General features: G+C 44.3%; 1 protein-coding gene across 1 annotated transcript in view; it reads left to right on the forward strand.

The window, feature by feature from the left end:
• CDC40 (cell division cycle 40) overlaps positions 1-15,614 on the forward strand; it is a 1,027,131-nt gene that overhangs the window by 322,035 nt on the left and 689,482 nt on the right. Inside the window, exon 4 of the mRNA XM_069607756.1 lies at positions 13,077-13,160. Coding sequence (XP_069463857.1) covers positions 13,077-13,160 — 84 coding nt within the window. The remainder of the gene's footprint in view (positions 1-13,076; positions 13,161-15,614) is intronic.

The raw sequence follows: 15,614 nt of genomic DNA on the forward strand, positions 1-15,614 counted from the left end.
CTGTGGTCCACCGGCGAGGAGGCACATCAACCTCCATGAGCTACAGCCTATCTGCTTGCCCACAGTTGCCTTCCTAGCATACTCACAGGGTAAGTATGCCCAGATGAGGTACAACACAGTGGTGATAAATTACTTCATTTCTAGTGGTGGGGATGTGGTCTCTTCCTCTGTGTAGTGGTTCTGGTCTCTTGAAAAAGCACTCTCCCTCGTTTCATCCAATCGGCCTGGGATGGGGTACTTTGTTGCACGTGCCTTTACCATGTAGTCCTGTCTCGCGTGAGTTGGCGCTGTGCCAGGAAGTTCTGGTTGAGACTTTTGCTGTTCGGGGTCCTCTAAGGTGGATCACTTCTCCAGTGTCAACCAAAAGTGTGAGTTCTTCTTCTCCAGGGACATTTTCATGTGGGAAATTGGGGGACTCATTGATTATAGGATATAACTTCAACCTCTTTCATTCCATAAGGTTCCAATATCTGTTGATTCTCCAGAGTGTGCAGACTTTCGTGTCCACCACAATCTTGATGGCTCTGGACTGAGCCTGGAGGATGTGATACCTATATCCTCTTTGGCACCTCCAAGTGAGAGTAGATAATGCTATTTGTCAGGCAGCAGTGCACTCCACCACATCCTGAGCAGTCTCAGCCTTAGTGTTTGGCTGCTGAGAGGCTGGTTGTTCAGATTGACATTGTGAAGAGGGCACCTGGCCTATATCTTAGCCTTCAAAAGATCCCTAAATGGGCCCCTGCTTTTTCATCCTCACTGTTCAGCACTTTATGTTGGGTTTGTCAGACCAGTTTTCTCCATGCCAGTGTATTGCTCCTGTTAGATTTAATCTGCATTTTCAGTGTCAGCAGGGGAAGCCAGTGAAGCTAGCAGCGTTCAGACACCACCAAAACCGGGTACATGGGTGGGGTGTAGAGCAATTACTCTACTCCAGAAAGCCCCTGCCACTCTACCTTACCTTTCCATAACTCAGTCTGCCAATGACTTACACCATGCACACCTAGAGAGATCCGAGCACCAACCTAATTCAAGGCTTGACTCTAAATGTTGTTCTGCATAACATTCTAACATACTTGCATTACTAACTATTGCCACTCCCAGAGACAAAGGTGATGATTAGCCAGCCTCACATTCAGACGGGTGTCCCACTCTTAGCACGTCCCACTCTTAGCACGTCCCACTCTTAGCACGTCCCACTCTTAGCACGTCCCACTCTTAGCACGTCCCACTCTTAGCACGTCCCACTCTTAGCACGTCCCACTCTTAGCACGTCCCACTCTTAGCACGTCCCACTCTTAGCTGAATTGTGATTGACAGCATATCCCACTTAGTTGAATTGTGATTGACAGCATGTCCCACTTAGTTGAATTGTGAATGATCGTATGTTCCACTCTTAGTTTAATTGTGAATGATAGCATGTGCCACACTTAGACAGAATTGTGATAAATAGCATGTGCCCTAATAGCGTCAATGTGTTAAAACTGAATCTAGAAAGTGTGCCCTAATAGCGTCACTGTGCTAGTATGGAAGCTAGACGGTATTCCCAACATCATTGTGCCCAATGACATCAGTGTGTTAAAGTTGAAGCAAGAAAGTGTCACCATGTGAAAGCTGAACCTAAAATAAGTGCCCTAATTGCGTCGCTGTGTTAATGTTGAATCTAGAGAGTGTGCCCGCCGTAATAGCGTCACTGTGTTAGAGCTGAACTTAGAAGGTGTGCCCTAATAGCGTTACTGTGTTAAAGCTGAACTTAGAAAGTGTGCACCAATAGCGTCACCATGTTAAAGTTGAATCTAATAAGTGTGCCTTAAAATCGTCACTGTTAATGTTGAATCTAGAGTGTGCCCTAATAGCGTCACTGTGTTAAAGTTGAACTTAGAAAAGCGTACCCTAATTAGGGTCACTGTGTCAGTTAAATCTAGAAGATATTCCCAACATCAATGTGTGTGCCCTAATAGCGGCATTATCTTAAAGTTGAATCTAGAAAGTGTACCCTAATAGCGTCACTGTGTTAAAGTTAAATTTAGTAGGTAGATTGTGCCCGATTGCATACACTTCACTGATTACCACAATATCACACTACTATGCTTACTCTCTCCTATACACCACCATTCAACTAGAAAACAGCAGTACTGTGACACATTCAGTAAAGCTGTTCTCATACTAACATGACCCATCAAACCACCCATCATCCTAATAAAACACAGCTAGCTAGCAAACACCTGCTAACTTAGGCGTCTCCTCAGGCCTAACGCAGCCATAACTCAGTCTGGTTGTCAACCCTCCAGACTGAACACATTCAACTGATCTCCCCAGCACCACACCTACCGCTAAGAAGCAGCTATCATGCAACAGCCACACCAGCTGCACACATACCTGGTGCGCCCACGCACTTTGACTCTCGCTCTCAATTGACTTGAACTGCGGTTCCCAAGGGCGTTCAACCTACCAGCGCCTTGAGATCATACCAATGGTACTTAAGGGGCTATACAAATGCAAAATAACATAACATTTTCTCATGGAGGCTGTGTTTGAATTTGTGCTCTTTGTGCTTGATCATTGTTGATTTTCATGCTAGCCATTGCTTCCGCCAGGTTGGTAAATTGGCTCTGTGCTTTATGTAAAGCCTCCCTCTCATCTCAAAGGAGAAAGTGACTGAGATTGAGGCTAGCCATCTTTGCCGAGGTTATGCTGGACTTTCACTTGTCACAGAAAATGTATCTTCCTGTGGACTACCCACCATCTCATCCACCGAAAGGCGGGGGAAAGGGTTAGACGTCTGGTCCCCAACGGGGCCCTCAGCTACTATGTCTCAGATGAGGGGCTTGAGCGAGCAACGCCGTTACTGAGCAGACCTTATCGAGATAGATTGACTGCTGCATTTAGTAGTTTTGTGTAAGATGTTCATGAAGGTCTTGCGCACATTCTGTCAAAGGCTTGGCAGCTACTTCAGTCATCCAGAGGGGTGTCTCTATCCTGGACACGCTGGGTGGCTATGCAGGATTCTCTGCTAATGGTTGCTGTGCTTTACTGCATAGATTATTTGGCTCGTCATAACGCCTCCTTTGATCAAGCCATGCCAGTTTCCTAGTATGGGTGGTGGCGTAGTCCTCGTTCTCCCACCAAGTACTGTATTGCTTTGGGTATCTGTGAGGCATCTGCGGGAGAAAGGAAGCCATTAGAAGAGGAACCGAGGTCAAGGGGCTCAACTTGCGACATATATACCACCCATTACTTCACAGCCGTAGTTATGTTCACAAGTGATGCTGAGCTGCAGCGTGCTCTCCGACTGAAAAATAATAATGTCTTCAGACTGAGACTGGGGAGTACAGTTACAAGATGAGGAATCTGTGGGTGAAAGGACTAATCCATCAGGAAGAACATGATCTAGAGGTGAGCAATTTGTGGTTGCCCATTTGACCGACAGTATTTGATCTGTGGCTAATCGCCTGATTTTAAGTGTACAGAAAAAGTAGTGGAACTATGTTTCCCTGCTCCCATTGACCGTTCTCCCTACTGGGCTTATATGCCCCCCGCTCCCTCATCCTATTCCTGCATGCAAATGCCAAACCTGGGACCTGAATTTCCTACACTCCATGCACCAGCCCTGTTTTACAGCTGTATTACAATGACTGAAAGAAACGCAGTGAAAGAAAATGCATCTTAAGGAACAGCCATTACTTTAGTCGATGCCCCCCCAAAGCAGCTTCACACACCCTCCCCTTTCGAATTGATTGTGTCCTCCCACGTATTCCTCATCTTAGATATATATCCTTACCTTTAGGTTTCGCCTCCGAAATATTTTTCTCTCTCCAGCAGAGGGTGCTCCACTCGAGGCCGCGGCGTCGATGTCCCTCGGTGGCATCCGTCAAACATCAACGTCATCCACCGTATAAGACCCTCGAGCGTGCCCATTGGCTTCAGTTCTGTTTTTCCGTTAGCTTTGCTTCAGATCAAGTTAAACGGCGCTTCAGTATTTTGTGTGAAAAAAAGCTATGTCGTCGTCTTCGAACCCTTCCATCGAAGACAGGCTTTAAAAAATGCCTAAAATGTGGAAAGATGATGTCCCTGACGGATCCACATAAGAATTGTCTATGGTGGCTCGGTCCCAACCACCGTAAGGAAGACTGTGGTTCGTGCCAGTCGATGACCCACAAAGCCCTAAAAGAGCATAGAGGTAAACTGGCGATGGGGGAGGGTTTATCGAAGTCCACTTTAACAAAGAGAGACTCGGACGAGTCTTCGAAGTCATATCATAAAAAATATAATTCGAGGAGTAGATCGAGGAAGTCGTCTTCTTCATCTTCTAAAAAGGCTAAGGGACGACCTTGCTCTCCCTCATCCTCTTCGACATCTTCGGAAGAGGTTATCACATGTCCATCTTAACATGACTCTCCAAGAAAATGGGAAGCTTTTCTAGTTTCCATGCTAAACATTTTTGAGAACGTGGCTCAGACCCCCTCAAAAATAGCTAAAGAAGACCATGCTCCTGCTCACAAAAAAAGTGACAGTGGAAGGTCCAAAACAAGGAAAGCCGATAAAAAGACGTCGAGAGAGTCATCGAGAGATTCTTCTTGATCACCTCATAAGACAGATTATCGAAGGCAGAGGGAAACAAAATGGCGTTGAAAGATCATACGCCATCGAAGTCGACATTGTCGTCGAAGACTTCGAAGGTCCTCGAATTGACAACTCCCTCGAAGGAAGCTACGTCGAGTTCACACTCGAAAACCACGAAAGCTCCTTCGACGGTTTCCATGGTTCCCTCGACGATTACATCGAGGTCGTCCGAAGGAGGTGATTAAAACTTCGGCGCCATCGACGCTTTTGTTGACGCCCAAACCTTTAATAAGGGAAAGACCTGTACTGCCTGAGTCGACATGATTTTTTCAGGACCATGTCATCCATCTATGAGGGAGATTCATCAGAAGAGGAGGAAGTAACCTTTGCTGGTGTTAAATTTGGCACAAGATCTGTCCCAGAGGAGTTAATTAACCCTCAATCAAGAATTCAAGATCTGCAAGAATGTTTACAAACAGCAAGTGGCCTGGATATTTCTCCCCATGTATGAATTTGACAAACCAGATCCATCAGAACAGGTTGATATGAGTTATAGAAAACTCATGAGCAGAGTTACAGAATTTATGGGATGGGGTAGGAGTTCACCAGTCTGTCAAGATGATGACATGATGGATATATTATCTGGAACACCCCAACAAGACCCCATTCTACCATTTCGTATTGCCTTACAAAGAAGGGTTAGTTCTGCATGGGAACATCCTGAAGCCATAGGGGCAGTAAATAGAAAGTTTGTGGCAAAATATAGACCTTGCACACGTGATCCGGAACACCTCAGCAAACACCCAACTCCGGAAAGTTCGGTAGTACAGGCAGCCACGTCCACAAAGAATGCGGCATACCCTACAATCCCTCCAGATGGGGACGATAAAAAGGTGGATGCATGGTCTAGGAAAATCTTCACATCTGGCAGTATGGCTTTGAAGTCTACTAATGTAACTTGTACCTTGGCAAGGTTCACATATTCCCTGTGGGACTGCATGTCAGCGGCAGCTAAACACATCCCGGAAGGTGAAGAACGTGATGGCTTTCTAGTTATTATAAGGGATGGAAAGGAGGCTTTGGGAGAATGCCTTCAATCAGGGATGGACACAGCTGACAGTATCAAGTGGCCCATCGTGACTAGCACAGTGCTACGTAGATTTGCGTGGCTAAGAAAGTCAGGGTTTGCTCCTGATGTGCAATCCAGGCTTCTTAATATGCCCTTTGATGGCTCGAGGTTGTTCGGTAGCAAGGCAGATGAAAGTTTGGAGAAGCTACAGACCTCCAAAGCGGCGGCAAAATCTCTCAGTGCCGCCATAAGGCAACCTCAGCAACGCCCCCACACAGGCTCATCTTCCTGGAGGGGTCGTTCTTTTCGCTATTATTCCTCAATTGGAAGAGGGCAGGCCAATCAGAGGTCAAAGAAAATTTCCTCGGGGGCGAGGAAAAGGTGCTAGATCAGCCCCAGCAATGTCATCTGCACCTTCAGCCGCTGCTGCAGCTGCCGCAAAACCAATCTGAGGTTTTGACCCACAAGACCCTGGTGGGAGGCAGGATCTCCCAGCATCTAGAAGAATGACAGGGTATTACTTCAGATGCTTGGGCACTGGAAACAGTATCCCAAGGTTACTGCCTTCCTTTTCTAAAGAAACCTCAGAATCACCCCCCGGAATACAACTCTGCCAAACATCCGGATCCGCTCCTGTTGCAGGAAGTTTTATCCCTGCTATAGAAAGGTGCAATAGAACATGTACCTGTAGCGGAGAGGAACAAGGGTTGGTATTCCCCCATACTTACTTATTCCGAAGAAGGAAGGAGGACTGAGACCCATCTTGGATTTGAGAATCTTGAACAAGTTCCTAAGGAAGGACAAATTCAAGATGGTCACACTTTCTCAGATCTTTCAGACTCTCCAAATCCAGGATTGGTTGGTATCATTAGACCTTCAGGATGCTTACTTTCACGTGCCAATCCATCTCAAGCACAGAAAGTACCTGAGGTTTGCGATTGGCAATTCTCACTATCAGTTTCGAGTTTTGCCATTCGGGTTAACCTCTGCCCCAAAGAGTTTTCACCAAGTTGATGGCGGTGGTGGCAGCGAGTCTCAGGAGAGAGGGGATCAATGTCTACCCCTATCTGGACGATTAGATGATCAGAGCACGTTCTTCAGAGCAAGCCCTGGATCATCTGTCCAAGACTTGTCACTTCCTTCACAAACTAGGTTTTTCTCTGAATTTAAAAAAGTCAAACATGATACCATCACAAACTCCAGTTTATAGCAGCAGTCCTGGATACCTCCTCGGGAAAAGCCTCGCCTCCCGAAGAGAGCTCACCACATTCTGCAGATGGTAACAAAATTCCAGCATCTTCCGGCCTTCGATTTTCTCAGGTTGCTCGGTCTGATGGCATCCTGCATTTTTCTGGTGCCAGAAGCCAGATTGAGAATGAGATCTCTTCAATGGGCTCTCAGAACTCAATGGTCCCAATTCTCAGGGGAAATGTCAGATCTGCTGCGGGTCCCGGCCCAAGTAGCACAGGACCTACAATGGTGGGCTTGCAGACATCATATCCTCAGAGGAGAATCTTTTTGGCAGCCATGGCCGGAGAGAACAGTAGTGACGGACGCCTCACTCACAGGGTGGGGAGCCCATATCAACGATCTGACAATCAGCGGATGTTGGTCTCCATCGGAGTCCAAACTACACATCAATCTTTTGGAGTTGAGGGCAATCAGACTAGCGCTGAATGCCTTCCTGCCCTCTGTAGGGGAAAGAATGTTCTGATAATGACAGACAACACAGTGGCCGTGTACTACCTCAACAAGAGAGGAGTGGGGTCACTACTGCTGTGCAGAGAGGCGATGCAACCCTGGTTCGGGGCAATACAAGAAGGGATCTCTCTATCGGCAATTCATCTAGCCAGAGAGCAAAACACAACAGCGGACGCTCTGAGCAGGCAGAGCATAGTCTCTCACGAGTGGGAGATAGCTCAGGAAGTCATTCAAAAGATCTTCTCCCTTTGGGGAACCCCTCAAGTGGATCTGTTCGCAACCGGGGCCAACCGGAAGTGCGAACTGTACTGCTCAAGGGAATTTCCCCCGAGAGGAGCTCTAGGAGACGCCTTCGTGGTGGAATGGGCGTTTTCACTTCTGTATGCATTTCCTCCAATCCCTGTGATCCCTCAAGTAATCGGGAGGTTGAGAAAGTTCAGGAAAACCATGATCCGAATTTCCCCGGATTGGGCCAGGAGCACGTGGTACCCGGACCTTCTGGACATGTCCATCGGCCCTCCAATACGTCTTCCAAGAAGAGCGGATCTTCTCTCGTGACACGAAGGTCATGTTCTCCATCCAGAAGTCAACTCACTCAACCTTCACGCATGGCTTCTGAAAGGCTGAGATACAAGGATTGGGATCTTCCAGATGACGTGATTTAGATTTTGCTTTCGGCCAGAAGACCAGCAACCAAATCTCTGTATCAGTGTCGTTGGAACAAGTTCAGTAACTGGTGCAGAGAAAAGAATGTGGACCCATTTCAATGTACTATCCCCACAATTTTATCTTTTCTGTTACATTTAGCCAATCTGGGGCTCCAGGTTGGGACGATAAAAGGATACTTAACAGCGCTATCCATCTTTAAGCACTCTTCTGAAGAAGAATCTTACTTTAAAATACCCTTGATAATTCAATTCCTAAAAGGTTTAAATGTTTTTCCCCCCAATACCTTTCCAGGTTCCAGTGTGGGATCTAAACTTGGTTCTAAAATTTCTCACATGTATTCCATTTGAGCCTTTACATTCTTGTCCACTAAGGCTCCTTACTTTGAAAACAATACTCCTTGTAGCATTGACATCAGCCCGCAGGGTAAGTGAGTTGCAGGCGCTTTCGAGCGGTCCTCCTCACACCATCTTTTATAAGGACAAAGTAGTTTTTAGGGTTAAACCTTCTTTTTTGCCAAAAATTGTTTCGGATTTTCTTCTGTCACAGAAAATAACGTTATCTACTTTTTACCCTCCTCCTCATGCAAGCAAGGAAGAGGAGCGGCTTCATAGACTAGATCCCAGGAGAGCTCGAAGTTTTTACATCTCAAGATTGACAACATTTTGTCAGTGTGATCAACTTTTCGTGGGATACACTGGACGCAAACTGGGCCTTCCAGCAACTAAACAAACATTATCCAGATGGATAATTTTAGCCATAACAGAATGTTAGATTGGCTGGAAAAGAACCACCTGATGGACTGAGAGCTCATTTAACCAGGGGCATGGCAACTTCAACAGCACTAAAGAGGGTTGTCCCTGTACAAGATATTTGTGCAGCAGCCACATGGTCATCCATGCACACCTTTATAAAACATTATGCACTGGACTCGACTTCTTCTCAGGGAGGTCGGTTTGCTAAATCTGTACTCCATTCTATACACGATTTAAAAAAGATACTGTACTCCCACCTCCAATGCAAAACTGCTTTGGGAATCTATCTAAGATGAGGAATACGTGGGAGGACACAATCCATTCGAAGAACAAGTTACTTACCAACTGTAACGTTCTTTCAATTGGATGTTCCTCCCACATATTCCTCATCGACCCGCCCAATCTAACCCCAGAGTACAGTTTACGGGAATTACTCTACTCTTTTAAGGCTTGGGTCAAAAGAGGCATGCCATTAACTAATCAAAATCCATGGACTATATTATACGAAAAAACAGAACTGAAGCCAACGGGCGCGCTCGAGGCTCTTATATGGTGGATGACGTCGATGTTCAGCGGATGCTGCCGAGGGACATCGACGACGCGGCCTCGAGTGGAGCGCCCTCTGCTGGAGTGAGAACATTTTTTCCAAGGTGAAACCTAAAGGTAAGGATATTTATCTAAGATGAGGAATACGTGGGAGGAACATCCAATTGAAAGAACGTTACAGTTGTTAAGTAACTTGTTCTTCTGATTTGCCACCATTCACACCTCTTAAGGGACATGTCAAAGACTAAAGACACCCATCCATTACCCGCACACAGCAGTGCCTGCAAAAATGTCATGTTAATCGATCGCTTAAATGAAGAAGACAAATGCTGATCACTGTGAGCAGGGCTATAAGGAGGCTTGAGAATGGGCTTTACGTCTCAAGCAGGCTATTGAAATAAACAGCAAGCCAGCGGCTGCAATATAGCTCAATGGGATGACATTAGAGCAGATCCAGCAGGGCCGTAGTTTGAATTCCCTATAAGTGGGTACCTAAAAACAAACTGGTCCTTCCCCTGCAGTCTAGGAACATTCCTTAGCCAACAAAAATGTAAGGGAACACTGGCTGATTTTACCAAAATGTAGTGTCTTCGTACCCTTTAATTCCTGCCCAATTCGACCTCTGTCTTATTTCTTGTTTCTTCTGCCAAATTTGAGAGCACTTGAAAAAAACTATTCAACCCTACACAGCACAATATTGAACAAAAAAAGCCAGATTATGAGAGGTATGGTTTTAGTGGAAAATAATCGACTTTGAAATCCGACCGTCTAATTCTAATTCTGGCAATACTTTCAGTTCACTTCCCCATTGTTACAGCTTGCAAATTACGTGGACTGCTTTTTAACACTTGTGATTTAACCCAAAAAAAACTATTGATTGCTTGTTAGTCTGCCTTTAGCTTTCCTAGTTGGTTTGTGCCCATTAACAATCTGTTAACAAACTGCAGCCCCACCTTTCCAGTATTGCTAAAAATAAATACTGGCCCATCAGGATCATTTGATGTTCCTTTGTATGTCATTGAGAAGACAAGGAGTGTACAATGTCCCCTACGCAATCCTATTGTGATTTTGGTGAAATGCAATTGATTTGTATTGCCAGTTTCAGCACTTGACCAAAAACTGTGTGATCGAATATATAATCTATACTGTTTCACTTTTCTTATCTGGTAAGAGGGACTGGCTAGTATAAACAGAACCAAAATTAAGTGCTGTATTAAATTAACAAGATTTGCAAGGGGAGAGATTAGTTCCAGTGCTTATTTGCTGACTTTGGAATCTGATAAGCTGTATCCTATGCCTAGCTTTCTTACTTGACAAAATAGTTTACTCTTGGACAAACCATTTGCTTTGTGTTTTAGTTCCCTTATCTGCCATTTAGTTCAAATGTCTTAAGTATACACTACTTAGCTACTGCAACCTCTCCATATTAGTTATTCAGCCTGCCTTTCTCCTCTGCCAGTCTAGGAGCAGGAGTGGACACATGCAGCATGTCCGTTATGCTGTCTAGGTTGTCTGTCATTTGCGCCTTTGATTAAACTCATGCAAGATGTTTCTTCTGCGTGCCCACTTGTATCATAAAGGAGCATGATTATCTGATGCCAGCAACCACCAGAGGATAACGCCACAGGCCAACTGGTATTTTAGAAATATACCATTTGTGCATTGTACACATTCTGAATTGAGTGGAGATACAGAACCGCTGGTACATGTTTATAAGACATAAAGCATAATGCAATGTTCAAAATTAAGTTTTGATGAGCTGGAACTAAATCCAGGCCCTAGTAATCCGACATCAATCTGTAGGCAGGAGCTACTTCTGGAGTACCAAGATCTAGTACATTGCGCAATCCAAATCGAACTTCCACTTGAGATGCACAATTTAACTTGTCCATTATGCGTGCACCATTATGCTTTGAACGTTTTAGAGCAGTCCTAATGCTAATTTGAATTGGTGACTACGACAGTGTAAATCTAAACCGCTTCAGAGAAGATGTCAATTGTTATCTTTCAGGAACACTAGTGAGGAAGATGGGTTAAGTCCAGGATCCAGAATTCTTGCAAAATCTGCAATTTCTCCATGTGCAGATATATTCATGTTCGGATTTTCGACTTCCTAAGCACAGATTTTGAAATCGGATATTGGTTCTGCTCTTGGTGGGTGGCATCAGAGTGCAAAATTTGCACTAGCCATTTGTTAGTGATATTTGACTCTTGACGAGTAAGAAATGGTGTTCTCTGTCTGTGCACATAACAGTGAGGTGGCAAGTTACTTTTTTTAATTGAACTTTTTTGGTATTTAGTATACTATCAAGCAGTGTCAAAAGAACCCCCACAAAGAGCCATGCAACATAACACCCCCCTCAATAATTGGTCACCCCTCCCCCACCCCTCATGCTGCAGTTACCGATGGGTTATTATCGAGGGAATCAACCCCCTCTGGACAAGACCGTTTCAAGGTCCTTGGGCCGGCCAGCCGTTGCATAACAGGCCACTCTTTCCAAATGACGTACATGGGTGTAGGCTGAGATTAGCAAACCTCTTCACACTCCACCCATGCCTCCCATCCGTGACTCCCTTCACACACCCCCATACTTTCACCAGCCATACTTCTCAAAAAAGGGTGTGCATAGGCCTTTGATATTGGGCGAGACTCGTCCAGAAGAATTCTATATCATAAATGTCTCTGACCTTCCCCACCCATTCTCTTCAAGTGGCATTTTGTTTATAGCTGGCTAGTAGCTTGAAACCTGAATTTTTTCCCCCTGGTGGTATGTTTCTTCAGGGGTGGTTAGGGAAGATTTTCTTTTAGTTTTCATGTGAACTTGTATTTGTCCAGATGTGAAAGTGTAAGTTAAATGTGATTATCCATTTTAGTATAACGTGTTAAGATCCTTGAATTATGGAGTTTTGTATGTACAGATTTGTCATCCTAGCGACTAGATTTCTGTAGTTGCTGCAAGCCTCTTCTCCGGAAACGAAGGTTAAGAGCTGCAACAACTCGCCTCAGAAATATTACCATTGCTGCCATCCTAATTCAATTAATTAAAAAAAAAAAACTCCCCTCTGTGAAGAAATCTAGAAAATGATGTGTGAATGAGAGGTTAATCCTTATTCGGAAATGCAAACTGGCGGTCACTGTTGTTCAAACAGTGGAGTAGGGTACCTGTTTTGCAGTTGGTGCATTTTTCCTTAGTTAACCATACCGGACCATGTGTTTCTTTGTTTTCCCCCTTTTACAGGAAGGTTGTATATCAATTGTAATATAGCACGGATGTGCTTTTTGGAAGTGAAATTGTTTACTAATTTGATGTAAGAATATGATATCCATGTTTTAAATCCACTTTAAAATATGTACTCTTTATTACAAGTGTTCTGAGATGTTATACATGGGCTGAGATAAACGGTGTTCATAAATTTGATGAAGGTACCCGGGTTTGGTTTATTACTGCGCGGCACATTAAGTTGTTGGAGAATTGGCCCCACATTTTTTACCGCGGTTTGCCACATATTTATGTGATAGTGGGTTTAGGGATAGAATTAATGTATAGTGGTTAAGGGATATGGAGATATATATATATATATATATATATAGCAACATTTGACCAATTCTCCAACAAGCACATTTTCAAGCAAATCAACCCAACCAAGGTAACCTGTACTCAGATTAAAAATAACTTCCTCAATGTTCTTTTAGTAGTATGCTAAGAAGAAAATGTTTAAATCCTTCATGCTACTAGAGAGTATGCTTGCTGATTCACACTTATTTTTTGTTGTTGTAGGCTATGCCCTAGATCCTTCAATTGACACCCCGCAAACTGATCATAAGTACATTGGCTCTGTTGAAGATGCAGAAAAGAACCAAGGTCAGTTGACCATAACCAAGTCTTATTTAAAACAATGTTGACCCGTTTATACATGTCTTGGGGGGGGGGGGGGTTGAATTCATGAATGAGATTCAGCAATGAGGTTATATTACATACATCGATGAAGTCTGTACAATAAATGGATGCATGTGATTTCTTCAAAAATATTACACCTGATGGAGATTTCACTGAATCCATTGTACCGAAAAACAATCTACTTTTAACTTTTGCTACTTTATTTTTTTTATTAATCTGGGGAGAGGCCCTATTATGCATTACACATATACCATTTCCCCTACCATGTTTGGTCAAATCTCATTAGGTGAAATGGTATTAGAAGAAATCCACGGTAACAACAAACACCACTTGCCCGTAACGATGAGGGAAATTCTGACTTCCCTGCTAGGATTTTAATTTTGCTAGTTACTGTGGCTAACCACCATGTGGAATTTCTAGCTACACCTAAATCAAGATAACAGATTTTTCTAAAATATGTACTTTTTATTAGCACCGTTAAAGATGTGCTCAGCCAGTTTGGTGCGAGAGAACGCGGCCTGTATTCACTGGGCACATCCCAGGTTCCGTTGTTCACTGCTTGCCAGAGTGCACCACAGTGATGCCTCTTCCTTGTCTCTGTCCTCTGCTGCCTCTAGCCCGCCAATCTCTAACCACCAGCCTGCATCCCGAAAATACTCCCTCCTTCCCTTGTACCCGCCTAATGGGATTGGCTGCAGTAGAAAGTGAAAATGGGCTCTGTTGTAGAGAGCACTCTTTCGCCTCCCCCATTTTGCAGGCATCTTTAGTGTTAGGAGTGGCTTTTTTGCATCTTTTCCCCCCATTGAAATCCATGGGGCCTCCCAGCATATTTTATTCGATTACAACTCAGGCTGTTTTTTTGGGGGAGTGGGTCTTTTCAGCCTGGCCCAACTGCTTGACTCATTTAGTTTGTGATGCATTGGGTAATATTTCAGGCTTCCGGTGCAGGGAGAACAAGTTGTATTTTGCATTTCAGTGAACAGTCAAATTAAGCAGTGTGTTGCAGGGGCAAGTTGTGTTCCTTTCTCTCTTCTCTAAGTAATCTTTTACTTTTGGGATATGTATGGATAGGCTAGGGGCAGTGAAGCACTTCTTCCTCCTTTTTTCTGGTGCACCACCATGCATCCTTATATATTTTTTGAACACTGTAATGTTTGAGTCAGTGGCTTCGCCTTGTGGTTTATACCCTTATCTTTGTACCATTTCGTTTTTGGCCTTGATCCTCCCAGGTCAATCATTTCCATATATGGTGCTGTACTTTCATGGGTTCCTGTCACGGCAAGGGCCACCAGGAAAAAGGAGAAGGGACTGCATGAAGTTACATTCTCCCCAATCCATTGTGGCCATCTTGATTTGTCGTTTTTTTTTTTTCTCAACTTGAGAAACACTATTAGTACCTGGTACGACGTGCATGGGTACTAATAGCAATATAACGCTTGCAAGGTGGCGGGCATTACCATTTGGGTAATACCCCTGGGCCCCCACTTCGCTCAGGCTTGTAGCCTATGCCCCCCCACCCTGCTCAGGTTATATTGCTTAAGTGAATCCTTGGTCACCAGAGAACACAGCTGCAAACAGTCATTGGACCACATATCTTCACAAGAATGAGGGACTTGTTGGTTTGAGAGAAAACCTTAAGTTTACCAAAATGGTGTTCATACCTTTATCGGTCAACCACATCGATCCACCAGGCATGTTTACCTGGGGCATCAGGCTAGGCCTTCTCTCCAACTCCACCACTGATATGGCTACCTTTTGGTTATCTACCACTTCCTCCCTTTTCTAATAAACTACGACGTCACAGGGATCAAATTCAAGATAGCATAAGCAGGAGCTAAAAGCAGATCCTGCCACCACTAGGAAACAAGAAGCTAGTACATAGCGCTCCACAAACCTAACTTCCACATAAGATGCAAATATATTATTTTGCCCTTTATGTATGCCCCCTTATACCCTAAATATTGTATAGATGTGCCCCAATCTTTATTTATACCTGTTCCAAATGCACAGAGTTCAAAACACATAGGTGTGTTTTTTGGCATTAGTTTTCCTTGGGGTGACAAAAGTAGTTCCTGGGTAGCTGTTGGTGTCAAGCTAACCAGGCTCTTGTACGCTACTAGCAGGTGCAAAATAGATTCCCTCCATTTCAAACAATTGACCTCTTCCCGAGCATTTACGATCTCCTCCTCCTTCTTCTGTTCAGTCGCAGCCTCCTGTCTAGTTACCTTCTCTGCTCCTTCCAAGTCAGTCTTTCCATTGCTTTCTCAGGTGAGTGTGATAATTGTATGACCAATTAGGATTGGTTTATTTCAATTTTTCCAGATTTTTGGAACCCTGGCTCCTTATACTATCCTTCAACCAAGCCAATATCTGTGGTTTGCACCCGTTTGGTTATGGTATATGTGTGCATGCTCTTGC

This window comes from Ambystoma mexicanum, chromosome 4q (assembly GCF_040938575.1).
Source record: "Ambystoma mexicanum isolate Mex_15411 chromosome 4q, UKY_AmexF1_1, whole genome shotgun sequence".
NCBI lineage: Eukaryota > Metazoa > Chordata > Amphibia > Caudata > Ambystomatidae > Ambystoma > Ambystoma mexicanum.